At 42.9% G+C, this 25,968-nt stretch overlaps 1 protein-coding gene across 3 annotated transcripts; it reads left to right on the top strand.

The window, feature by feature from the left end:
- Positions 1-18,809: 18,809 nt before the first annotated feature.
- LOC131262801 (YY1-associated factor 2) lies at positions 18,810-20,981 on the top strand. Of its 3 annotated transcripts, XR_009178236.1 has the most exons (3): positions 18,810-19,271; positions 19,554-20,807; positions 20,903-20,981. XR_009178236.1 is itself a non-coding variant. In XM_058264877.1 (2 exons), exons 1-2 carry the CDS (start codon positions 19,133-19,135, stop codon positions 19,883-19,885), a joined length of 471 nt encoding a protein of 156 aa, XP_058120860.1. In that variant the 5' UTR covers positions 18,810-19,132; the 3' UTR covers positions 19,886-20,963. The 3 variants fall into 3 exon arrangements, 2 of the variants coding, with proteins under 2 accessions (XP_058120860.1, XP_058120861.1); XM_058264877.1 differs by having other exon boundaries at positions 19,554-20,963; XM_058264878.1 differs by having other exon boundaries at positions 19,569-20,960.
- The last annotated feature ends 4,987 nt before the right edge of the window (positions 20,982-25,968 follow it).

Raw genomic sequence — 25,968 nt, 5'->3', positions numbered from 1 at the left:
GTAAGACGACCGCGAACTTCTACTTATAAAACAGTTTTCGGAAACTGTTCCTATAGCTTCACGTATGTGTATATGTATCATACTAAACTAAAAAGGTTTATTGTTTAATTTTGTGGCAATTTTTTTCCTCTATTGTTTATCTCTAGTTTCATCGGTTCATACACAGTCGTGTACAACCGAACAAAGCTTTCAGTAAGGTATTTTCAAGTGCCTTATAGCTTTTTAGTTGAGCACAAACTTATGTAGGAGTGGCTACAAGAAAAAATCCACTTTCTTTAAGTATTTTGCGCCAGATGGTTTGCTTTTTTCCTTTGCCGATAGCACAGGTCTCAACGACTGTTCGTTCCTTCAACTTACACTTGCATTTAAAGCATTTGCTACCATTAAAGCATTTGTATGTAGTGCCAGCCATACATTTTTCTTCAAAAACATCTAGAAAATCTCTTAATTCTGTTATCGAACGAGTGCAACGACAATCATATCAGTTTTTTTATATCTTTTCGTTCATTAATTGCGTTTGATGAATTTGTCACATGCAATTACAACTCGTTTAGAAGTGCACTGCCAAGATAGCATTTTTGCGAAACGTTCATACAACTAAGTGCACTAACGCACTATGTTTCGACTTGTACTATGCTGCGGAAACTATACTATCCCCTCGAACATCTGATCAGTCTACGATAGTACTCATGATATAGCCTGGTTTAATTACCGGCATAATGTTTTCCTTGCTACACCTCTTAGTTTTTTGTGCGATTTTTTCAAATGTTCATCGTACCAATATCAATTACAAATTTATCGACAAGTCATATTCTAATCAATCCGATTATCCATTTGCACTCGGTTGGAGCTGGACTCCCCTTTAGATCAAACAGGAACTACTCCGACGATGTACATAAGTAATGAGATTTACTTATTAAATAGAAACAAAAACGAGGCCCAAATCAACCATCGTTCCGATTTTCGTCTACTTTTCCTTAAAGTTTTGCTCAATCCTGTCTGTGGTGTCATAATAGAACAGATGTACACTTACAAATCTATGCCATATGTTAACAGTCAATCACTATGAAATAAGTTAAAAAAATCTGTTCAGATGTTTAACGGTTAAAATTATCCGTGTACTTTAGAGTATATTTTCTATTACAAGAAGAAAGACACGTTGTTACAGAACGTAGATAAACTTATTAGAATGAAGGACCATTTTTGCAATTACTCGCAATAACCGATTTTTCTAACCGAGCACTCCATAAGACCATTCATACTACGTATTCTCGAAGACGTTAGAACTTCGACTTTGGCATTGCGACACTTCGGCTACGACTACTTCTACTTCTGCTTGGATACTATTATTACTGCTTCTCTAACTACTACCAACTACAACTTTTATCACTACTATAAATACTACTAATACGGCTTCACACTACTACCAGTAAAATAAATCTTCTACTACCGCAAGCGAGATTCGCAGTATCTAATATCGACAGCCGTAGTTAGGACAACGTCTGATCGGACTTTGGGACGAGAAAAGTCAACTAGGAAACTATCACCGTACACGGCCAGCTGGACACTCCGGCCAGGTGACAGGATTATAACAAACGGACAAACGATGCATAGCATGAACATGGAGTTAGACGATATATGATTGTGTAGAGTTAAAATTAGTGCTATCTCGGATAGGTGTGGTGCTCTCATATGGATTGCAAACGGTACATTCATAAGGCACAAACGGTAAGGCACATGATATACCTGACGGTCATAAAAGATACAAAATAGCTAAACACACCGTAGACTAGACTAATTCGCAGAAAAACGTAGGCCACGTTCAGGTATACAATTCGGCAGTCGGCAAGGTGAGATAATAAGAAGCCATTACGATTTCCAAAGAAAACCCCCTACAATTCATTATACACGAAACTCGACTACCGCAGAACTTCGCGCGAGTGCTTTTCTCGTTTACATATCTTGAAATTGAGCAAAGTTAATAAATAAGCAAAACCGAATCCGCACTGAAGACCGACTTAAAATAAACAAACCAAGAATACAAACAGTACTCGTATCTGTTACATATATATATGTAACAGATTCTGTATTTTTTGCGCAACCATCCAAAAACCGATGCGTTGAGAATGGCAGAAGAATATTGGAGATTATACAAAAACCTAAGCAATTAAGACATAAAGAATATTTAGACGCTGAGACATCCTTAAAACATAGCCATTACAACATTCGTAAATAACGATAATTATCAATATTATAACGAATAGTGGTAATCCAATGTGGACAAACGACATGTATAGGAGAACGATATAGACAAAACTATTATTAAACATACACAACTTACATAATCACGTTAATATGAAATCCATGAACCAGTAATGTATAGCTTAGAAAAATATAACAAATTCGGACAAAGATAAAACTATGGTACAGCATACCAAAAATACACACACACAAACACACACACACCTAGCATAAAAGTAAACCCTTATGGAGAGACAAATGCATGCAAGAAGCCGGGCCAGTCGTAATAATAATTTATGTAACGTAAGTAACCAATAATGGTCGAGATATTTAAAATCCTATAAACGGACGGGCGACAAAATGAAGATCAACGAGCAACAAAACCCGGTTTATATCCACACTCTGTTACATGTTATTGTATGAAATTATCTGAACAAAAACTCGAGGCTAAACTTTATGTGTGCAAACATAGTTAAAAACGGAATAAAAATGTTGGAATGGTAATGTCAACAAAACAACTTCCAATTACTGCATCTACTTCATTCGGTTTCAACGGTTTGATGACAAATCTCTTGTTGGTGATCTTGGAGCCGAAGAAAATAGAGTGCAGTTGAGTACGAATCACGATTGATACTGCAGTATATCAACCTTGTGCATGCATCGTTCTGCATCAACCCAGCACTAATGTCAACGTGTGACAGATGTGACAACGGTATGAGACAGGAACTAAAGCTTGTCAAGTGCGGAGGGCATTCATGTTCCGACAATCGACGGGGAGAAAGACGATATTACAATCTGGCGACGAGGATTTTGGAAAGGTGAGAAAAAAATTGAAGGTTATACGATAATGTGGAAGTAGCCAGAGAAAAACAAATGCTATGGCGTCACGGAAATGACAGAGGTAACACGAAAGATAAATACGATAGGCATTATTCAAGCGCGGTGGAAAGAAGTGGCTGTGAATTGTAAAAAAAAGGTGTGATCCACTGTTCTGTTCAAGAGCTGGAAGCTGCTCAAGCGATTCCCAGAACAGTTGTGAAGGCAAGAATTCAGTCGCGGGAGGGGAGGTGATTGGCGGAAACTTTGGTGTTTCTCCAGAACAATCACGAGAATTGAAGATTGAATTCTCCACGTATTAGTAGATTTCGGCGGAAACGAACGTGTTTCCCCAGAAGAGGAGATCGCGAGAATTCGAAAGTGAGATTCTCCATGTTTGGGTAGTTGATCGGTGGAAACTTAAGTGTTTCTCCAGAATAATCGCGAGAATTGAAGATTGAATTCTCCATGTATTAGTAGATTTTGGCGGAAACGACCGTGTTTCCCCAGAAGAGGAGATCGCGAGAATTCGGAAGTGAGATTCTCCATGTTTGGGTAGTTGATAGTGATGAGAATAACAACTCTTTTTAGAGATTTGAATCAGAGTGTATAATCATAACGATGATTCGAATCTTTAAGTCACTCTTTTGTGATTTAAAACGTGAAAAATGATTTATTAACCTTCGAGGTGATTTGAAATCTTAACTGGGATTCGAATCCCAAAAGAATGAACGAGTGGGTAAAAGAGTCACTAGTCGCCATTGCGATTCGAATCCCAAGTTGTGTTTCGAATCCCAAGTTGTGAAGTTTGGGAATCACTATATGGGATTCGAAACCCAAAAGAATGAACGAGTTGGTAAAAGAGTCGCTAGTCGCCCATGTAGTGATCCCAAACTGGGATTCGAATCACAACTTGGGATTCGAATCTCTATGGCGACTAGCGCCTCTTTTACCAACTCGTTCATTCTTTTGGGATTCGAATCCCAGTTAAGGATTCAAATCAAAGGGAGTCACAAAAACTATCTGTTAGGATTTAAATCGTTCATTCAATATTAAGATTCGAATCACTCATTCATTCTCACTCAGAGCGCACATCACTAGTAGTTGATCGGCGGAAACTTAAGTGTTTCTCCAGAATAATCACGAGAACTGAAGACTGAATTCGCCATGTATTAGTAAATTTGGGCGGAAACGAACGTGTTTCCACGGAAGAGGAGATTGAGAGAATTCGAAGGCGGAACTCTCCATGCTGGAGTAGTCGATTGGCGGAAACTTTAATGTTTCTCCAGAAAGCGTGGAATTGCGAGAAATTGAGGTTAGTACTCGATTCGGCATACGTTCGCAAAACATGCATCATTGTGAGAATCAGAGGTTGGAATTTCCAAGTGGAATGGAAACCGTAGAAAAGAATTCGTGGATTGTTGGTTGGAATTGGTATTGGGGGAAATAGTTGGTCGTATCCGCTAGAGAAAATTAAGTTGTTTTGTTGTGTTGTGTTACAGATGCAAGACGCAAGGCCAGTGCCAGCATTCCGGTGTGACCGGATCGAAACCGGCAAACTTGCCATGGAATGGAAGGAATGGAAGGAAGCATTAGAGTGCTTTTTCGCGACGTATGACATACACGCACTATGGAGCGAAAAGAGCAAATTGCCGGGATAAAATTCGGAATCAAATGTTTTGCAATTTTTTCATTGTAATATCGTGTAATATTATTATATTACACGAAATTATGATATTTCAGGACAATCCCGCCAGGTGGCAAAAACCTCATATTTTTGAACCTTTCTTTGGGCATTATTTTTTCAATCTTTTTTTTTTACATTAACTTAACGATTTTTTAAGTTTGATATAAAACAAACTAAATTTACAAAAAAATGCTAACATTTTACGGACGTGTTCTGTTCTATTCCTTCTGTATATTTTATTTCTACCTTCTGCTGCTTCCTCTCCAAAGCATCCCCACGGACCTGGGGCATTTACAATTATTTTGTTATGTTGGTTACAATCTGTGGTTTTATTCGTTGTACGTGAACGAGCCTAATTGGCCAAGAGCCAAAGAGCCAAAGAGGCCGGAAACCCACCGTATGCGGACTTAAATAATATCCTAACGTGAGTGCCCCGCTCGGGTACTCCCTATCTAACTTAACGAAACTAACTTACCGTGAATTTACACGGGCTTGCGACATTTCTGCGACCGGGTTTTCTGCGACCGATTTGTGCTCACCGGACCGATTTGTGCTCACCGGAAGTGTCAAAATAATCAAAAGTAGCCCAAGTCGGCCATCTTGCATGTCAAAAGTGTCGCAGAAACTCACGCCGGCACCGGGTCGCGGCGTTGGACGATCTGGCCAACGTTTTCGTCGCAACTTTCTGCGACATTACAAAAAGACCGTTATTCGTACGTATAACTGGTCATTGCCGTGGTTTGTTCGACGAGAAGGAGTTTTGATATAGTAAATAAATATACTGGCGTACTAATTCATGTTTTTAATGCGTTTTTTAATTTAACTATTGTGTTAAAATGAAAGAATGTAAATAATAATTATAATGTAAATGCACCCTATAGCATTTTTTATTCTAGAAAGTTTTACTTACTTAATAGTACAATTATATTTTTATAATTAATATTTACTTAATAGTATTAATAATTAAGCGCTTCCAAAATTACGCTTTTAACGTTTACTTGTTTTTACATCAACTAACATAGTAGATCAACTCTTGTCTTGTCACAAGATTGATCCACCTTCGGTACAATAACTAAAGACTTGGAGAGTTTTTGCTCTGCCACTTTAGCCACGTCTTTTTTACCTACTTTGGGTTGATCTTTCTTGGCGCTCTACCGCCTCACACACTTCTTTTTTCATTTCTTCCAGTCCCTTCTTCACAGCACTCTCAATCAGTGCACACACTTTTAAATCTGCTGCTTGTAGGGCTTTGGATTGCTCTCCGCTTGACGGTCGGCTTTCTCCCACCACTATATCCTGCATGCCCGGTATCTTAGTGCAAGCGATACAAGTATCGCACTTAAACAAAACGTTTTTCGACTTTTTAACCGCCTTTGCAACCGACTTAGTCAGATCGGTGCACAGGTGGTGAAAATGACCGCCGCAATCATTGCAGACGATCAGGTTATCGCTAGTTGAAACGACCACGGAGCATTTTTTACACTCCATGGCCGTAAAACAAAATCCGAGCAAAAACGCACGCAAATAAACAAACACCGTATACGTCCACCCGCTCCACACGCTGCCGTCTCACCCACACGAAACACAAATTACTCGTTTGGCCGGTTAGACCACTACAAGCACACCGTTGCGATAACAGGCGATATGGATACCGCTCCAGCTAACGCCACTGATAAGCGACGCCGCCAAGAACAAAACCAATCGCTATCACCGAACGATGCACCATGAACAAAAACAAACTCTACTAAACACTAAACAGACACTTCGGACACATTTGCACAGCGAAAACAAATGTTAAATCGGCCCTCGACTGAGCAAAACTATCCGAAAACGTAGAGCACTTCAAAAACACGCACTGCACTGTCAACAGTCACTCACACCACTCACGCAAAAACGCATTAAAAACATGAATTAGTACGCCAGTATATTTATTTACTATATCAAAACTCCTTCTCGTCGAACAAACCACGACAATGACCATTTTTACATACGAGTAACGATCGGTTTGTAATGTCGCAGAAAGTTGCGACGAACACGTTGGCCAGATTGTCCAACGCCGCGACCCGGTGCCGGCGTGAGTTTCTGCGACACTTTTGACATGCAAGATGGCCGACTTGGGCTACTTTTGATTATTTTGACACTTCCGGTGAGCACAAATCGGTCCGGTGAGCACAAATCGGTCGCAGAAAACCCGGTCGCAGAAATGTCGCAAGTCCGTGTAAACGCACGGTTAGGAACTAATTCAGTGACTTACCGTGTGTCTTACAATTATTACTCCACGACAATTTAATCTACATGCGCAAGAACTTTATGGACAGTAGAAGGCGTTTTATACCAATTGTAATTATGTATGTAGAACATGTATGTGTTAGTGATGAGTCTTACGATTCTTTTCACGGATCGACCCGGAATCGAGTCCGTCCCTAGAAGAATCGATTCCGACCCGTAGGTGCAACGAGTTCGGGTCGACCCGAACCAACGGGTCGAACTCGCATATGGACAGCTGCACCTACTGGTCGACCCGGAGTCGTTGCACCTACGGGTCGACCCGAACTCGTTGCACCTACGGGTCGACCCGAACCAACGGGTCGAACTCGCATATGGGCAGCTGCACCTACCGGTCGACCCGGAGTCGTTGGAATCGAGAGTTCGACCCGGAGAGCTCCGGGTCGGTTACGGATCGCTCCGACCCGATAGGTTCGGGTCGACCCGCTCATCACTAGTATGTGTCTTTGCAATATAGACTAAAGCAAGCCGTAGACGTTACATATTAATCTGCACAGATGTTTGACGTCTACAGCCTTTCCTTAGCTATTTCCAACATCCCTCGAGATATTCGGGATATCTGGAGGGATGTTTGACAGACGATGGGTACGAGAGAACAAAGGAAATCTGTAGACGTCAAAGATCTGCACAGATTAATATGCAACGTTTAAATCCAGCTTAATAGTTTTTGGATTTAAAGGCTGTGAACAGTTGATGGCTATTCAAATATTTCGAAACTTTTCTATAAGTTCTGTTTCTATTTGCAAAATAACGCTCAATTGTTCAATGTTTGAAAAAGCCCGACGACAAACATTTCCCGTCGTACTATTTCCACCCATTTTCCTTGGTTCATCTACTTTAACACCAAATTCCTTGTACATATTTTCCAATCCATTTTTTTTTCGGTCATTGTACATGTTTTTATCATGTTCTGTAAAGGGTTGGATCCGACGCCTCCTGAAGGCTACTATAGGCTCTCCTCCCCAACTCCTACTCAATACGTCCGCGACGTACAGAACGGTAACTTGTCGCCTAAATATCCAAGCTTGGGTACACGGGGAAACCCACCCCCTTGGGCGGATGGGCGGCAAGGCTGAATTGAGAGGGGGAATGGACTGCTACTTGCTAGTAGTTCATCCCCGAGCGTCTGTTCTCCATGTTAGGAGCGGCTCGAACCAGCGTCTGTTCCCCATGTTAGGGGCGGCTGTACACCCTGTCCTGGCATCCTACGGGACGTAAAACAGCTAGGATGCGTTGTTCCACCGACGAGATAGGAGGCGGGGGGAGAGGCCTTGCAAGCCACCCCCTGTACATTTGCAACGAAAAGTTACCAAGAAGAAAAACCGATTTGGACCAATCATGCCCGACCCTCGCAACGGAAAAAGGACTACGATTGGAAACTCGGTACATGGAACTGCAGGTCTCTTACCTCACCCGGGAGTACCAGAATACTCGCAGAAGAAGTGAGAGCCCGCGGCTTTGAAATAGTAGCACTTCAGGAGGTTCGCTGGAAAGGAGTCTCGGAGCGCCCCTACCGTAGCGATTGCATGATCTACCAGAGTGGTGGAGACAAGCACGAGCTCGGTACGGCGTTCCTTGTTATGGGTGCTATGAGGAAGCGTGTGATCGGATGGTGGCCGATCAACGACAGGATGTGCAGGTTGAGGATACGCGGACGCTTTTTTAACCTGAGCATTATTAATGTGCACAGCCCGCACCTTGGGAGCAGCGATGACGACAAAGACGCGTTTTATACGCAGCTCGAGAGGAAGTACGACCGCTGCCCACAACATGATGTGAAGATCGTCATCGGAGATCTAAATGCTCAGGTCGGGCGAGAGGAGGCCTATAAACCTACGATTGGTAGCTTTAGCGTCCACCAGCTAACCAACGACAACGGCCTCCGGCTCATCAACTTCGCATCCTCGAGGCACATGAACATCCGTAGCACCTTCTTCCAGCACAAACCTCGTTTCAGCTACACCTGGAGATCACCACAGCAGACATATTCCCAAATAGACCACGTTCTCATAGACGGAAGGCACTTCTCGGACATCATCGACGTACGTACGTACAGGGGCGCAAACGTCGACTCGGACCACTTCCTGGTTATGGTGAAGCTACGGCAGAAGCTCTGCGCTGTCAATACACTGCGTCACCGGCCTACCCCACGCCTAAACACGGATCGGCTGCGAACACCTGCTGTTGCCGAGGGATACGCGTCAGCGCTTGAGGAAGCGCTACCGCACAACAACGCGACCGCCACGATGTCCCTCGATGACCACTGGCGTATGGTGGAGCGAGTCATCAGCAGCACAGCCGAGCAGACACTGGGCCATAAGCCACGTAACCAGAGGAAAGAGTGGTTCGATGACGAGTGCAGGCGGGCACTATCCGAGAAGAACGCAGCGCGCGCCCGAATGCTGCAGCGCGAAACCCGTCAGAACGTGGAACACTACAAACGACTGAGGACACAGCAAACCCGGCTCTTCGAGAGCAAGAAGCGCCGCTTCGAGGAGTCGGATGAACAACTGATGCAGCAGCTAACTCAGTCGGGGGAAACTCGCCAGTTCTACAGGATGTTGAAGAAGACACGAGGCGGCTACACGCCAAACGTCGCAATGTGTCGTGACGAGGAGGGCAACATTCTTACGGACGAGCGAGAGGTGATCGAAAGGTGGAAGTGCTACTTCAACGGACACCTGAACGGAGCGGAACTAGGGGAGTCCAGCAGCGGCGCAGACAGAATTGAGCAGCACATTAGCCAGGAGGTAGATGACGATGTGCTCCCACCATCTTTGGACGAAGTCACTAGTGCCATCAAGCAGCTGAAACAGAACAAAGCAGCTGGCAGCGATGGGCTGGTGGCAGAACTATTCAAGATGGGTTCGGTAGAGCTTGCCGTCAGTATGCACCAGCTAATTGTGAAAATCTGGGAGCAGGAAAGGATACCGGAGGACTGGAAGCTGGGTGTCATCCACCCAGTGTACAAGAAGGGTGACAGAATGGACTGTGCCAACTTTCGAGCCATCACAGTCCTCAATGCCGCCTACAAAATCCTATCCCAGATACTCTTCTGCAGACTCGCGCCCCTTGCTACAGATTTCGTCGGAAGCTATCAAGCTGGGTTTGTTGGAGGCAAATCCACCACCGACCAGATCTTCACTCTACGGCAGATCCTCCAGAAGTGCCGGGAGCACCAGATCCCGACGCACCACCTCTTCATCGACTTCAAGGCGGCCTACGATACCATAGATAGGAAGGAGCTATGGAAGACCATGCGGCAGTACAGCTTCCCCGAGAAGTTGGTTCGACTGCTAGAGGCCACAATGGAGGGGGTGCTGTGTAAGGTGAGGATTTCGAACATGCTGTCGGATCCGTTCGAATCTCACCGGGGTCTGAGGCAAGGTGATGGACTCTCCTGCCTTCTATTCAACATCGCTCTGGAAGGTGTCATGAGAAGCGCGGGCTTCGACATCCGTGGCACGATTTTCACCCGCTCTCTCCAATTCCTCGGCTTCGCGGATGACATCGACATCATCGGGCGGAACACTAGGACGGTGTGCGAGGCGTACACCCGACTGAAACGCGAGGCCGCAAGGATTGGACTAATGATCAATGCGACGAAAACAAAGTACCTGCTCGTCGGAGGCTCTGACAGTGACAGAACCAGGCTGGGGAGCAGTTATCAGTGGACGGCGACGAACTTGAGGTAGTAGAGGAGTTTTGCTACCTCGGCACTGTCGTAACTCCGGACAACAACGTGAGCTGTGAAATCCGGAGGCGCATTGTTCAGGGGAATCGTGCCTACTATGGACTCCACAAACTCCTGCGGTCCAGATGGCTTCTCCCCCACACGAAATGTGTCATATACCGCACGCTGATAAGACCGGTCGTTCTCTATGGGCATGAATCCTGGACTCTGCTCACGGAGGACGCCAACGCCCTCGCAGTCTTCGAGAGGCGCGTGCTCCGGTCTATCTTTGGCGGTGTGTACGAGCAGGGCGTGTGGAGGAGAAGAATGAACCACGAGTTAGCTGAGCTGTATGGCGAGCCGGACATCCTGACGGTGGCGAAGGCCGGCAGGATTCGTTGGTTGGGGCATGTCATGAGGATGCCGGACTCATGCCCCACCAAGAAGGTGCTCACCAGCGCCCCGCCCGGCACGAGACGACGAGGAGCTCAGCGAGCTCGGTGGATGGACCAAGTGGAGCAGAACCTGCGAGACATCGGATGCGACCGGGGTTGGAGGGCTGCAGCCATGGACCGAGCTACCTGGAGAACGATTGGTGACCAGGCCATGTCAGCACGACGTGCTCAACTGCGAGCGGGCCATTGAAGAAGAAGAAGAAGACATGTTTTTATAATTTTTAGTAACCTTAAGTTTTTTAACTTCAATTCTGTACGAAATGTGAGGCAAGCATTCGAAAAATCTCATCCAACAGTGCAGTGCACTGGTATATAAGTCATAAGATAAATTCGCAGGATTTGGATTAAATCCATTTTATAAGTGCTCTACACTGTTCATTTCTGTTGGTTTTGCACCATATATACATGATCCAGATGATATCTGAATTGTCACTAATGAACGAAAGACGGATGGGAGTTAATGCCGATACTAGTAATTCACTGTCTGATACAGTATTTTCTCCGGAACCATGAAACAGTTGATTGTAAATGCTGTGTCCACTAGATCCGTCAATGCCCAACGAGCATAATAATACGAAGCTTAGTGAATCACACAAAGAAGATGAAAGGTGCCGCAAGATTTCTGCTTTTTGCATTTCAATTATTCTACACGCATTGTGATTCACCAACTCTTGAAGATTAACTTCAACTTTTACAGGTAAGGGTACTAACAGGACAAAATGCTAGTGTAGGGTACATTATTAATAGGAATTTTGGGTATAAAAAGATGGGTTTGTGAGCTGTAGAACAAGAAAAAGCGACCTAATACATTCAAAGCAAACCAAACCAAACTTCATTCTTTGCCATTGACTTTGCTTGTCTTTCCCCTTTTACGTGATGTTCAACCACTATCCTGCTTCAGATTTTTACGATACGATTATCGACCTATATTTCATTGAATGAGAATTTCATATATTTCTTACCACACATGATGCTGAATATGCACGATGGAGCGAAGCCGGGATAAAAATCAAAAATTCATTTTTGGATTTCAGAAAAATGAGGTATGTTTTCTCAAACTACAAGATGAAACAAAGAAATGACCCAAAAACTAGATCCTCTGTTTTTCCAGGTTCTGAGAAACAGCCCGTCAAAGTCAAGATTTGTGAAAATATTGCGTGAAAAATTGAAAAAAATCCATCAACTTTGAAGGTCTGTAACTCCTATAATAATGACCGGAATCGAATTTCAAGCACAGTTTTGGAAAGGTATATTATCATGCTTTAAAATTGTTGACAGTTTAAGTAAATTGAAATTGAATGTCACAAAATATTAAGCATTGTTTCGGAAAACTCCAGGAAAATTTTTCAATTTTCTGTTTTTAACCTTATGCCATCGCTAAGGATTGTGAAAGATTGTAATATGATGCATACCCACTTAAAGTCTAGAATGTTTTGTAACAATAAATGTTGCTGCACCAACGTTGTGCTCGAGTCGCATGTAGATTGCGGCTCATCAAACAAACCGAAATCAGAAGCTTTCGGGACAAAATGTAAACCTTTCGGCATCAGGTGCGATCGTGTGCCCAAATAAACACATAAAACGAAAGGGACACGATGCACCGGAAACGAGACGTTTAGGCATGCGTGGCACGATTGCGGTTCCGCGCATGAAGCGAACGAAGGAAAACAGTTAAGTCAATTGTCAATTGTCACACCAAGAGGACTAGGATAATGAGTCCTATTCCTATTCCAATAAGAACAATGCACGTTCAATGCGTGGGAATATCCGTCCCTATCACAATCTATGGAAACATCACTCCATACCAGAAAGAAATTCGGGTATAAAAGCAGCTACAATTTAGAAATAAATTTAGTGTTAACTCAAACTCTGACTAGAGTAACCTCGTTGGTTTTTATCCGTTCCGACATTAGAATTCTTAGCACATTAGAATTCTATCGAGAACATTCAGTTAAGAGGGACAATAATATTGAATTAACACTACCCGGTTGACAGAAATTGACATTGTTGCTGGTACTATGTAGTTCCAGCAAGAGTCCCAGCAAACTGCCATGGAAAAACTTGACATGACAGCTGCAAAAAATTTGAATTTTTGTCAACCGGGTATACAATATCAAAAGAAGATCCTACATGTAAGTGACGTAGAATTCTGGTCGACCGTTGGTAGATGCCAAAATGTGTATTCTTTTTCTGATACCTATTTCTGATTGAAGATTACCATCGACTAAAACATTCTAAGCCATCTGGAAATTCGGGCTAGGATATTCCCACTTGGCGATTTATAGCAATCGTGCTAAAAAGCGTTCTAACCAAAGCCAATGGAAAATAGGTCGCAGCATACCATGTAACTAGAGAAAAACCGAGGGAAAATTTTTGACAGTTGGTTGAAATTGTGTTTACCTCCCTCGAGCAGCCAGGAATGTGAGGTAAAACTGCAAATGTATGTTTCATCAACAGAACAAGGAATAGAGGCGTTAGAAATATGTTCTAGAGGAAGTCTCCTTGTAAGGCGGACCAACACACTTAATTTCGTCAATCACGGTGAGCAAAAGGATCCATATCCCATGACTTCACACAGAAGAGCAGTTTCTATCCACGAGACCATGGATACTGTGATCTAGAATTACCAATTACCTATTGTAACGAGGCGGTTATCCGACCGGGCGCGAAGGTGAACCCGACCGAGTGCGTCGTCGTCTGTCACGCGAGTATTCCCCAACGAGACACTTGGTTGTCCGATGGTTTCGGAATCAACGGGTTCCGTCCGGGCCGTGACTGGCCGACGCCGGAGAAAACCACGCTTGATGACGAAACCTTCAAGTTAAGGCAAATCGGGAACCCGGTCCGCAGCGCGACACGCCGCTGACGGAGAGGAATTCCAACGGATTTTCCTTAACCCTCTGGACGATGGAAGGGATCGAACTTGTCGAAGTTTCGAAGTTCCGTCCGAGCCGTGACTGGCCGACGTCGGAGAGAAGCCTTCGAGTTTTCTCTAAGTTCGGGAAAGGAATAGAACTTGTCTAATTTTCAAAGTTCCGTCCGAGCCGTGACTGGCCGACGTCGGAGAGAAACCTTCGAAATTTTTCTAAGTTCGATTGGGAAAGGGGACTTGTCAAATTTTGAAGTTCCGTCCGAGCCGTGACTGGCCGACGTCGGAGAGAAGCCTTCGAAAATTTTCTAAGTCTTTGGGAAACTTACGAAGATACCGGTCCGCAGCGCGACATGCCGCTAACGGAGAAGTGATCTAGCGTAAGGAGGTTGGGAGTAAGGAGCCTAGTTTCGTCGAAATAAAATTCCTTCGTCTTAAAGTGTCGGTTGAAAAATAACTGCTTTATTAAAAGTTTCAAGCGCTTATATACTAAAACGCTTCTTATCCTCTAATGATCGTAAGCGAGATGGAGGATCTCGTTCTAACATGCGAGAATTTTGAGCTTAGTTCGTTATCTCGCGAGTCCTGAATTTTACGGTCTTATTCTATCCTCGCTTTCGTTGCGTTCGCGTCGTTGCGCGGGTCCTAATGGGGTGCGTTCCTTGCGCTACGATTACGCAACGCATGCGCACATGCGTCGGTCGTTGCGTAATGTTTATTCATCCCACGCATTGCCTTAGACTCTCGGTACCGACGCGTCGTGTCCTTTCCTTTTTATGTTTATTTAGGACCACGATCGCGGTCGTTACCGAAAGTTTACATGTAAATCTGTTCTTTGCCTTTCTTGGGTGGGCTCATGGGCGCGCAACAGCGGTAATCCCCGTTTTCTTCTATTCTCGCGTGTTTCGCTTCATCCTAAACTAACAAGCGTCGCAAGTACGATCTCGTTCGTACTTGACCCAAATTCTTTTGGCGTGTAAGTTTAAGCTAATCTTTGCTCCTTTCTGGCATCATAAACTATAAAAAATATGCATCCGGTACGAATGTTCCGTTTCGTCCTGACCTTCAAAAACCGTATGGTTTTCCTTTTTCCTATCTTCCTTCGTTCGGTCGAGACGAACAAGCGAAACACATCGTCCGTTCGTTACACCTATTTCGCGAAGATTTTGGCGGATATCTCCCATAAGTTTGCTAGAAATGTTTGTAAACGCTTTTTCAACCAACTGTCACAAACAATGATGGAGCGAAAACTACCCAGCGAACGGTTTTGCTCGAATCAGTTCATTTTACAGGCGAGGGGTAGGAAGAACTCCATCTTAGGGATCCTCTATCGTGGACAAGAACAAGATAGCTGCTATTGAAACTATGCCCTGACGCTTTCTTTCTCATTGAGTCATACATTGCGGCTAATGCGGAGTAAAAACCGGTTGATGGTGTGCGTGAAGCTGAAGGCATATGCATTGTATGCGTGTTGAGGAATCTCTTTCAATGCTTTCTGCTGTGTGCAAAAAGAGCATGCCTCAAATGTGCTATCTCTTTTACTCTTGTTGGACCTATGTTTGTTTGTCATGTGCTCTGAGTTTTCTATGTTATTGACACAGCTGATTGCTGAGCAATGTAGAGGTCTCCAGATTTAAATTTGATTTCAAATATCAAGTTTGAAATTAGTAGCAATCGCTGTACGGTCCTTTACTCATACTGACACGTGCATAGAGCGATTAACGGCATTATTGCGGTGGTTGCGTTAATGTGAAGACGCATTACTACCGTATTTCAGCCCATAGCCATTCATTATTTTTAATCGTTGATTTAATGTTGTTCTTTCATTTATTCAATTCTATAGCGAAAAAGTCGGAAAACAAAGTAGAAGAGGAAGTTAAACGACAAATAAAGAAATTACTTAGTTTCATGTATGCAATTTCATTCCATTAGCTTCACGCAATTTCATTCCGCAATCAAAACAATACCCCATGCATGCATCGAACACATACACCATTCATATCATTAACGTCGAACAGCTATGAGCGAAACCATCGGTGCTTAAACCTGAGCGGAGCAAAGTCGTCCCGGCAAGCAAAGAGAGTGTACTTTCGTAGGCGAGGAGTACGTTGCGGTTGGCTGAAAGGTGGGGAAGCGCGGTGAGGTGAGCAAAAGTTTACCTGCACGAGAGAGAATCGAATGATGAGTTGAATTGTGCGGGAGAAATACAGATGAACAGCGTACTTTTGGCCGAGCGGCGCGAGTAAAAAACTGCCAAAGCAGGCTTTGCCGCGCAGTCTAATTGTCTAACTTGTGCAGTCGGTGAACTTACAGTTCGTCCGCTCGTTTTCAACAGTAAAAACTTGTGATTTTGTGTTGGTGTTTTCAGAAAGAAGGACAAATGGTCATCTCCAGGTTGGCTTACGAAGGCCCAGGACGTTGGATTGAAGATCAGTACTGAAATTTACTCCAGCGGAAGTGGTAGAAGAAAAAACAGAAGTGTTGGTGTTTTAAGCCCGAAAGCTGGTAACAACGCGGTTAAATGTGCATTTCCAAATAAGTTTTGGCTATCCGATTGAATAAACGGATAAGAATTCAAAACAAAATGCATCCTTTTGTTTTTTTTTGTCTACTGGCTACCCAAAATAACGAAAGAAACGACCGCGCAAAGCGCGAACCGGTAGAAAGAGCGTAAGCAAGCGAGAGAGTATTTCCTGAGAGCACGCTGTAAAAGCTCACTCTAGCCCGAAAAAGTAGTACTTTCGTAAGTTGGCACAGAAAGAGCACTTTCTCTCTCGATTTTTTGCAAGCCGGGGTGCGCCGTGATGGGAGAGAGAATTGAACGTCATGGAAACCGATGTCTATTCCTCGTAGGTTAATATTGGATGTTAAACCTCGGGCATCGGCAACTGACAAATAGCCCAGAGCAATTATAGCACTGACTTATCCTATCGAGACAACATGACGACTAAATAGTAGAAAAAGACGCATTGGTGAGAATTGAAGACGAGCTGGGAGAAAGAGTGGGGCCATAGTAGAGAGCGGAATACGAGAGCAACTATGTTTTTGCTCTCTTTTTGTCTGGCGCGCTTGGTGTGCGTGTCACCTCTGACTCAACGTTGTGTGCGTGTAATCCGACCCCCCGCTAAGCGGATATCGGGGGGTCCGAAAGAAAAAAGCAAAAAACTGCTCGATATTCAGTGTACCGCCGTTCGCTGGGTGGTTGCCTTATCGACCGTTAGACCCGCTAGGCATTTTCGAGCAAATCGTCCTTAAAAACGTCCTCCGTGACACAAACATCGAGCAGTTTTGTATGGTGAGTAGGACGAGCAGGGCGATTGCTCGAAAAACGTTCTCCATTTGTTTCATCCCCATACAAAAAAGTAGGACGTTTGTTCGCGTGTCGAACGTTTTGAGGACGATATTTCGAGTTGCCTAGCGGGCGAACCTTCTTCGTTCGCGATAGGCGTCAATGTTCAAAATTCCAAAGAATGGTTTATACACTTTATTCCTATATTATGGTTGATTTGGTATACAATTTTTTTCTGTGTCGTGTGTGTTGCCGCACTTTACTGTGCTGTGTGTGTTGGGTAACACAGTACCACACGACCCAACACTAGATGTGACCAAGGTTTTTGAAGCTTGTTGATGCCCTTCGCAGTCAGCTTCGTTCTAGTGGTGGGTCAATCGAATCCCTACTACGTACTCGAATCCCAATCCATCAAACTGTCAGGAGGCGATGTAAACCAAACCCGGTTGACAAAAATTCAAATTTTTTGCAGCTGTCATGTAGTACCAGCAAGTTTTTCCATGGCAGATTGCTGGGACTCTTGCTGGAACTACATAGTACCAGCAACAATGTCAATTTCTGTCAACCGGGAAGTGATCGCTATCCAGGTGGGTTCATCCCGAACAAATCGCCTTGATTTTTTTAGAAAAATAAAGGAAAAATTTGACAATCGTTCCGGGTTTTGTTTATGTTTACAATTTTCCAGTAGTTGTTTCCAAAGTTCTTTCCAAAAGCGTAAACATGCCGTATTTATCCTGTTCACCTGTGTTTTTTTTGCAAAAATAACTCATGGAGTTTGAAAAAATGCGATATGAAGAAGATACTGTCGTTTTGACAAACACGTTTCGTGTAGCATTATAGCAACAAAGTGTTAACATATGTGCCTTTAGACGACCAAACCGCTTTACCCATCTCGTCCAACCTCATTTACTAGATGACTTTGCAATATATCGTAGATGGAACTGTGTCCTCAGTAAAGTTATAAGTTGGAACCAGCTTGCTAACGCGTCGTAATCGTTTTGCTGGTAAACAATACCAGGAACGATTGTCAATAATTAGTTTCAAAATGGCTGCCACGACCAGGCCTTTGAGCTCACCTCCCTTAGAACCCACCTTGATGTAAACCAGTAGATGCCGGTCTGAGAATCGAATATCGAAATCTAAATCCCCATCAAATCGCAACTGATAACTCGCTTTTTCGGTAATAATTTTTTTTCACATATTTCCGATGTGAGGTTCACTATTTTAACCAGTTCTGTTGATCATGAAAATCTATTAACGTAAGGAAACGATGTTCATCGCAGGCATTGAAAACTGTCCAAACAGATTTTCAATAGTCCTAAATCAGGTCTTGGTTGGAATCAGTGTCATTCAGTGGGATGAACACCTCAAATAATCGATGTTCCAATCTAATCCGAATCCGTCCAATGGCGTCCAATCTTTTAGAATCCGCTTAGAGATCGAGTCTTCGAATCTTGCGATTCTCCCATCACCATACCGATTTCTAATTTCGATTGTGTAAAATAGTGAGAAAAACAAAAATTGTTGTTTTAACCACAAGAAAAACTGCAGCCGTTGATCGTGTTTGTTTCTCAATCTGAGGCAGCAACATGTCGACGTACAGAAACAAAAAGTGTTTGAGAGCATCTTAAAAGCTGACAATAGCTACGCAACTGCCAACACCTTTTATCAGACTGTGGAAAATAGGTCCGGTATGAGGTTCCTTTCGACTGAACAAGAAGCACAAACAATTAACATAGCTTGAAGGCAACGACTCCAGCAAAGCAACTGATTACCGTACAACCGGGGTGATGTACTGAAACGGTGCATAAGAGCAATGGATAAAAGCAAATCTCCAGTACGCCGCGCAAAACGTCAATCGAAAGTAGTGGAAGAAAATTTCTGGGACTGCAGCGTTTGTACGTACCGAAACACAGCTGAAGCCTTCAAGTGCTTGATGTGTGACGTGCGAAAAGGTACTCTTGCATCGAAAGGAAAAGTATTATTCACAAATGATTGTTGCGGTGGGCATTTGCTAATGATTTTCAAATCGGACATATCTAGAACCTTGCATCCTTAAAATTAAGGACATCCACAAAGCCAGCAAATGTAATAGAGAAATTTTCTGCATGGGCTGTGGACGATTCTGCGCGGAAAGATACAATAGCGCAAAACTAAATAAAACCCATTCCTTCAACCATTTGTGTTAACCTTAGGAGCCGCGTATTTAGAGAAGGATGCATTATAATTAATTTCAGTCTACTCCGTTCCAGGTACTTCCACACGTAAGCCGCGGCTTAATTCGGCGCTTGCTGCACAGCAAGCAGCTACACAAGCATTCCCTGGTGCGTCCGGGCAGACGGCCGGCACAAACGTCAAGTCGCCGGGGAGCACGAAAGCATCAAAGAGCAAGAACAAACGCTCGAAACATCCCGCCCGGCTTAAAAACATCGATCGTTCCAGCGGCCAGACTCGTGAGGTTACCGTCAACTCGGTCACTGTCGTCATTACCGAATATAAACCAAAGCCCCCCGTCAGTCGGCACGATTCCAGTGAAAGTTTTAGCGAAAGCAACGATTCTAGAAGTTAAGCAAATTTCCACACCACTGGCAGCTATAGTGTAGATCACAAATGGAGAAAGAATATTATAAAACTCATAAAACATAACAAGGCGCAGTTCCAGCTCAACTGCTTTGCGATAAACTATAGATTATATGTTAGACGTTTGATGATTCGTTCAATTCAAAGCCACTGGTTTTACCACAACAAATATTTGAGATTCTCGAAGCATTCTTCTTGGCTAGTGGAAACGGTTCTTTATAAGCAATATTTTGAATCCGTTCCTATTTTTATTTATTTCTTTATTAGTTTTCTTCGTGTCCTGTACATTACATGCAAGAAAGGTAATCCCGGACGACAAAAGAGAAGTTTGTTTTAACTAAACATATCCTCACAGGTACTCTGCAGAAGAAGAGAGTAGCTTGTTGATACATACATTTATTTTGAGGTTTCAAAGGCACTAGGAAACGTGTAATGTTGTTTATGAAGGCCTTGCTACACAAATGAAAAAAACCCAAATTATTCGGTAGGTAATTGGCATTGTGTTAGCAGATAACGAACGTTTGCATCTTTCCGTAGCTTAGTACCATTTAATCAAATAGTGTGATTTTACAACCCTGCACATGTGTTGTGCAGAAAGAGAAACTTTTTGTAAAGTTACGATTGGTTTAGCTTCTGTTTAGAAATCTTCAGATTGTTGGAAGGATTTCGTTCGATTCTCCTTCGATCGTATATAGGTAAACAGGAAGCTTCAAAACTGCCATGTTTCCATTAGAAAGCAGAGAACGAGTGACAACTGATGGATTGTAAATGAATAAACGGATGATTTAATTCTTACAGAATGTTTTTGAATGAACTAATCAATTTGTTTTGATTTTCAGAGAAAATTATACCATTGCAAGGAATTTCCAATAATTTGATCACAGCTCAAACGATGGAATGCTTAATAGCAAGTGCATATGTAATATTTGTTGTGAAGGACTTTATAGTGATAATGAAATTGATGAAATTTGAATTAATCACCATTAATACAAGATTTTTTTATAAGATCACATGCAACTGAGTAAAACTATAAATGCCATATTTTATATCCATAACTGGAAGCGTAAAGCTATGACTAGCTCAGACAGTACATTTTTCTTTACTTTACTGCATTTGATTTACCACTGCCTGTTCTGATATTCAAAATCAATATTAAATATATTTGAAAGAATGAGAAAATTGTAAATTAAAGTTTTTTTTAGAAATAAAACATAAGCAGGATTAAAAAGGTACGGGATCTAAAAATGATAATAAATTCTTTTCAAAACCAAACAAACCCACGTGCTACAATGAAAAGATGAAAAGTGACTTGTAGAACAGTATTCTAATATCAAAATTCTTATAATAAATTAGAGATGTGTTGGTCTGAAGGGATATCAATTTTCTTTTGGTGTTGGAAAAAAATTACCTTTTTTTTAAATGGTCCGCATTGTTTCAGAATATAGATAGTCTAATACAGGGGTCTCCAAACTTTTCTTAACGCGGGCCGCATTGGGTGGAATAACCGTAGCGTTATGCCACATTTCCCCAAGGGGGAGAGGGTCTCTCCCGCCTGCGGCCCGCGGGCCGTAGTTTGGAAACCCCTCATATATCAAATACCGATTAATAAATCTAATTCAATAATTATATACATAGCGCGTTCTGTCCCACAGTTCGGACCATTTTGTCCAACAAATTCATACGGCGCATTGAAATTTTTTTCTTAAAACCATTGATTTGAGAAGCAATTCCAGAGTGTTTGTGTGGTTTTGGTAGTTTTTGTTAATAGAAGAGATGATCTTTGATGAACTACGAAAATTAAAGTTTTTCACTAAAGGAGTGCATATCGCTTAACTTTCTTTGCTTTTCCATACCTTTCTCAGCTCTAAATTGTATGCGATGTTAAGCGATGAAAAGAATAATAAAAAAAACTATAGCCACGGTGTAAAATTTTAATAGAAAAATGAATTCCAGTTTTTCGATATGAAGGATGGAGAAAACATATCAAAATGGAAAAAAACAAACCCATTCGCGAAAACATTAAGACTGCGACTCTATCACTGCCTTGTTATACCACCTTTTTTAGTCATGATCCATATTTTAGAAATATATATTATAAACTTCTGGCAAGGAATATCAGCTTAGAACATACAACTTATAAACATTGGAACACATTGCGGAAGAATGGTCGGTGTAGTTTTGAAGTTAAAAAAAAGTTTATTGATTTCAAGTAACGCTTCAATTGAATCCTTTGAGTTTCTATTCATTGTTTTCTAAGCATACGCTTAACATCAATAGCTTTAATCCAGAATGTTAACCTTATCTATGAAATGGAAAATTGCCTTTTTCTCAAAAGAGTGGAATAATTTACCGCAGAATAATATGCACCGAGGCGATCCCTAAATCAATCTGCCAGTATTAGACCAAATACTGATGTCTGATATAAAATTGTCTGCTGAAACAACCTTTTTTTTATGTGGCACGACATCCCTGTAGGGAATGTGCCGAGTTAGTTAGAATAACAATAAATGAACGAATTGACCGAAATTAATAATGAGTGATGACATGAATGCGATGCAACGAAACGTCGAATTCTAACGTATTGTGAAATCATTCGCAAAATAGTTACCACAACGAAAATTGGAGGAGCTATGGCCTACTACTGAACCGAGATTGATCTGCGTATTGAAAAGTATGGAAAACTAGAAATTGAAATTAGAACGATTGAACGAACAGTCTTTTGATTGATCTTGACCAGAGGGGATGGCAATGGAAGATGGAGAAAACGAAGCAAACAGAGGAATACTTTTAATTTGGAAATCTAGATATTTATAACACGTTAAGCGCTATGCCCAAGTTGCACTGCTTTCCGTTCTGCCAGCGTGCCAGCAAATATGAAACTGCGCGAGACAGTGGTAGGCAAACTGCTCGGCGTAAATAGCAAACAACATTTGGGACATACCGGGGGTGCTGACGACGTGTGCGCGTTCTTCGGGCCCGAAGAACAAGCAGACGAAGTGCGCGGGTTAGCGAAACTCCTCCCCGAAAGAAACTCCTGCAGCGAAAGTGAGCAGCTCTATACTACTTTCCTTTGCAACCGTACGGGAAGCAACGTAAAATCTGAGTTGCACTCCGGATTTTAGAATGTTTACGCACATCTTAATCTTAAAAACGCCTTACATCCCTAGATGCGCAGCTTTGGGTTTTCTCTAGTTAGTTGGCCATGGAGGAATTTTAATTATGTTGGTAGCTGTTATCTCTTGTACAGCCAACAGAACATTTTATGAAACAACAAACATTTTATGAAAAGGGCATTTGAAGGCGTTATCGAAAATTATAAGCGCTGTCATGAGTTCATTGCAATAAAATAAAAATCATTGGGCTCATGACATTATGGTTGGAGGACAATACATCACGTGGTAACCGAGAGGTTGAGACCTTCAGACAATCGTGCAACCAATCTTCTCAAATGCCCTGTTTTCATATCACTTTCAGAGGACTTTTGTATAAGCCCGGTACGGCTGACCTACATTACTCGAACTACAGGCTGGATCGCCACAGCTTTTCATGTATATTACTTAGATGCTAGTGGGTAATGAATAAATTTTGAAGTTGATATAGATACACAGATAAAAGTATTCATTAAAATTCCAATCAAACAGGTTTTCCGATATAGGAATCGTATGGTCGGTAACTGTTGATCAATATAAATGTGTTTTATTCCCTGGTTCTATTGTTTTTTCGTTGAAGAACGGAATTTAAACGTTTATTACGAATGTTTGTTTTGGTTATATTAACACTCTGACGGCCGGCTACATCTATAGATGTAATGGATCCGTTTCAGTTTGCATCCGATCACATCATTTTGGTGTGCTGTCAACGCTGTCACCAGACAAGCACCACAGACTACTGAATGTAAACAAATATCAAATGGAAAGTAAACAAATTCCACAGGGCGCGTTGCTGTTCGTTCGTAAATTCTAATAAAGATTGAAAAAGAATTATCAAACAGGGCGGCCAGATACGGAGGAACTAGTGCAAACGCGCCGGTCGGAAAGCGTTGTGACACCGTGAATTGTGCGGCCGTCAAAGTGTTAAATTGCAAGATAGCGTTATTTTTACCAGTTATATTGTTCCGTATGACCTTGCGGCTGATACAAAATTGAGGCATTTTGCTCTAGCGTTAGTCTAGTTTGGTGTGAGCCATTTCGTACTCATACAAAAAATCCTCTGAAGGTCATATCAAAATAGGGCAGACTTGCAACTTGAGACCCACGGGAGTACGAGAGGCCATTCAAAAGTTTGCATACACCATCAGATTAGAACAGCAACCAGCAACCTTAGCGCCCATCTTGGGGCTCTAGTATTTGGTGACAAATTAAAAGAAACAATTGCAATACTAATTCCTTTCTGGGTCCTCCAACAGTAACAGAAAATCCTACCTGCAGCGGAAGTGAGAGTTCAGAAAACCCGAACATTTTCTTATCCTGTCACTCTACTGGTAGGCAATGGGAAACACGAAGGTTGCCGAAACTGACCCGAAAGGTCCCGAACCCTTTTTTTCACTACCACTGCTTTGATTTGTGTACGTACACGGGGGGTCCGCGACAGCCGAGCGGTAGCGCCGGTTAGAAAATCGGCCCATGAGCGCCGGGGCTCTCCACCTCGACGGCGTGGGTGCGAATCCCAACCGAGGCCGGACCGTCCCCTGTACGAGAGGACTGACTATCCACGTACAATAGGGAAACAATTCTCGTAAGCCCTTAACGGGCAGGCATGACCAAGAGGTCGTTACGCCAAGAACAAGAAGAAGTATGTCCCTTCCTTAGAAAGTTCCTTAGAAAGATACCGTAGTCGACCTTTTGTACACCAAGGGGTCTTAATTCGAAGTGCAGTTGGCACGTGGTGTATTAGAACCGTTGTGTTATAGCACCGCGGCTATTATTTTGCTGCTATGAGTTTACAAGAGCGCCTGTTTTCGTTGGCTCTTTAAAATGTCCTATCCACAAAACGTCTGTTCTTAGGTCTGCAATAGTTTTGGACAAAAGATTTACATGACATAAAATTTACATTTCTTGATCCCCAACGCAGTGTCGCTTATAATACTCAGAAGACAGCATTGATCATAGAACGGAACCACTCGGCTGCGCGAGTCATAATGGAACTGCAGTTGTCCGTCACTGAGAACATCGGTCAGAGGTTGCCGGATCAAGCAGGTTCCTTCTACCAACAGTCGAAGCTGCTTCACGGGTTACACGCTTTCCAGACTGCACCGTCGCGTAACGCGACGTCGCCTGACAGGCGCTGAACTCCATGCAAAAAAAATCTAGCTCGGGGTCCACACTACAGCGCGACGTCGCCTGACAGGAGCTGAACTCCATATAAAAAAACCTTGCGCGATGTCGCGCGAATCGCGCTAGGTTTTTTTTTGCATGGAGTTCAGCGCCTGTCAGGCGATGTCGCGTTACGCGACGGTGCAGTCTGAAAAGCGTTTAGCGCGATTCGCGCGACATCGCGCAAGGTTTTTTTGTATGGAGTTCAGCTCCTGTCAGGCGACGTCGCGCTGTAGTGTGGACCCCGAGTTAGGGTGTAGGACCTTTACCTTTAGCTAAGCGGCTTTGACGCAATTTGATGAGATATGCACGATAAGCCGTGCAAAGGGAAATTCAGATGCTCAAAAATGAGCAATGGATGTCGTGTACAACTTGTGTCCGACATTGTAGTTCTTCATGAGAAAACAGCAACCAAAATGATTAAATTTCCTTCATGGTAAAACAATTAAAGAAAAGTCAAAGATGCGCATCTAGGGATGTACGTTACTTATAAGGTAGTATGCGTAAACATCCCTAATTTACCTTGCTTCCTGTACGGTTGCAAAGGAAAGCAGTATATTGCTGCTCACTCTCGCTGCAGGACTTTTTTTCGGATTTTGCCGAAGCTAATCCGGACACTTCTTCTGCGCGTTAGCCTTGCCCGAAGAACGCGCAGACGACGTGTGCACACCCCTGTAGACGTAAACATCCCACATTTACCTTGCTTCCTGCACGGTTGCAAAGGGCAGCACTATATAGCTGCTCACTCTCGCTGCAGGAG

The sequence above is a fragment of the Anopheles coustani genome, chromosome 2 (assembly GCF_943734705.1).
Source record: "Anopheles coustani chromosome 2, idAnoCousDA_361_x.2, whole genome shotgun sequence".
Taxonomy (NCBI): domain Eukaryota; kingdom Metazoa; phylum Arthropoda; class Insecta; order Diptera; family Culicidae; genus Anopheles; species Anopheles coustani.
Note: the sequence above shows the minus strand (reverse complement) of the source record. Positions and strands in the feature narration are given on the sequence as shown.

Coding starts and splice junctions, on each gene's coding strand:
- LOC131262801 (XM_058264877.1), top strand. CDS start 19,133: ATGGATAAAAGCAAATCTCCAGTACGCCGCGCAAAACGTCAATCGAAA. Junction 19,272..19,553: donor GATGTGTGACGTGCGAAAAG/GTACTCTTGCAT, acceptor AATTAATTTCAG/TCTACTCCGTTCCAGGTACT.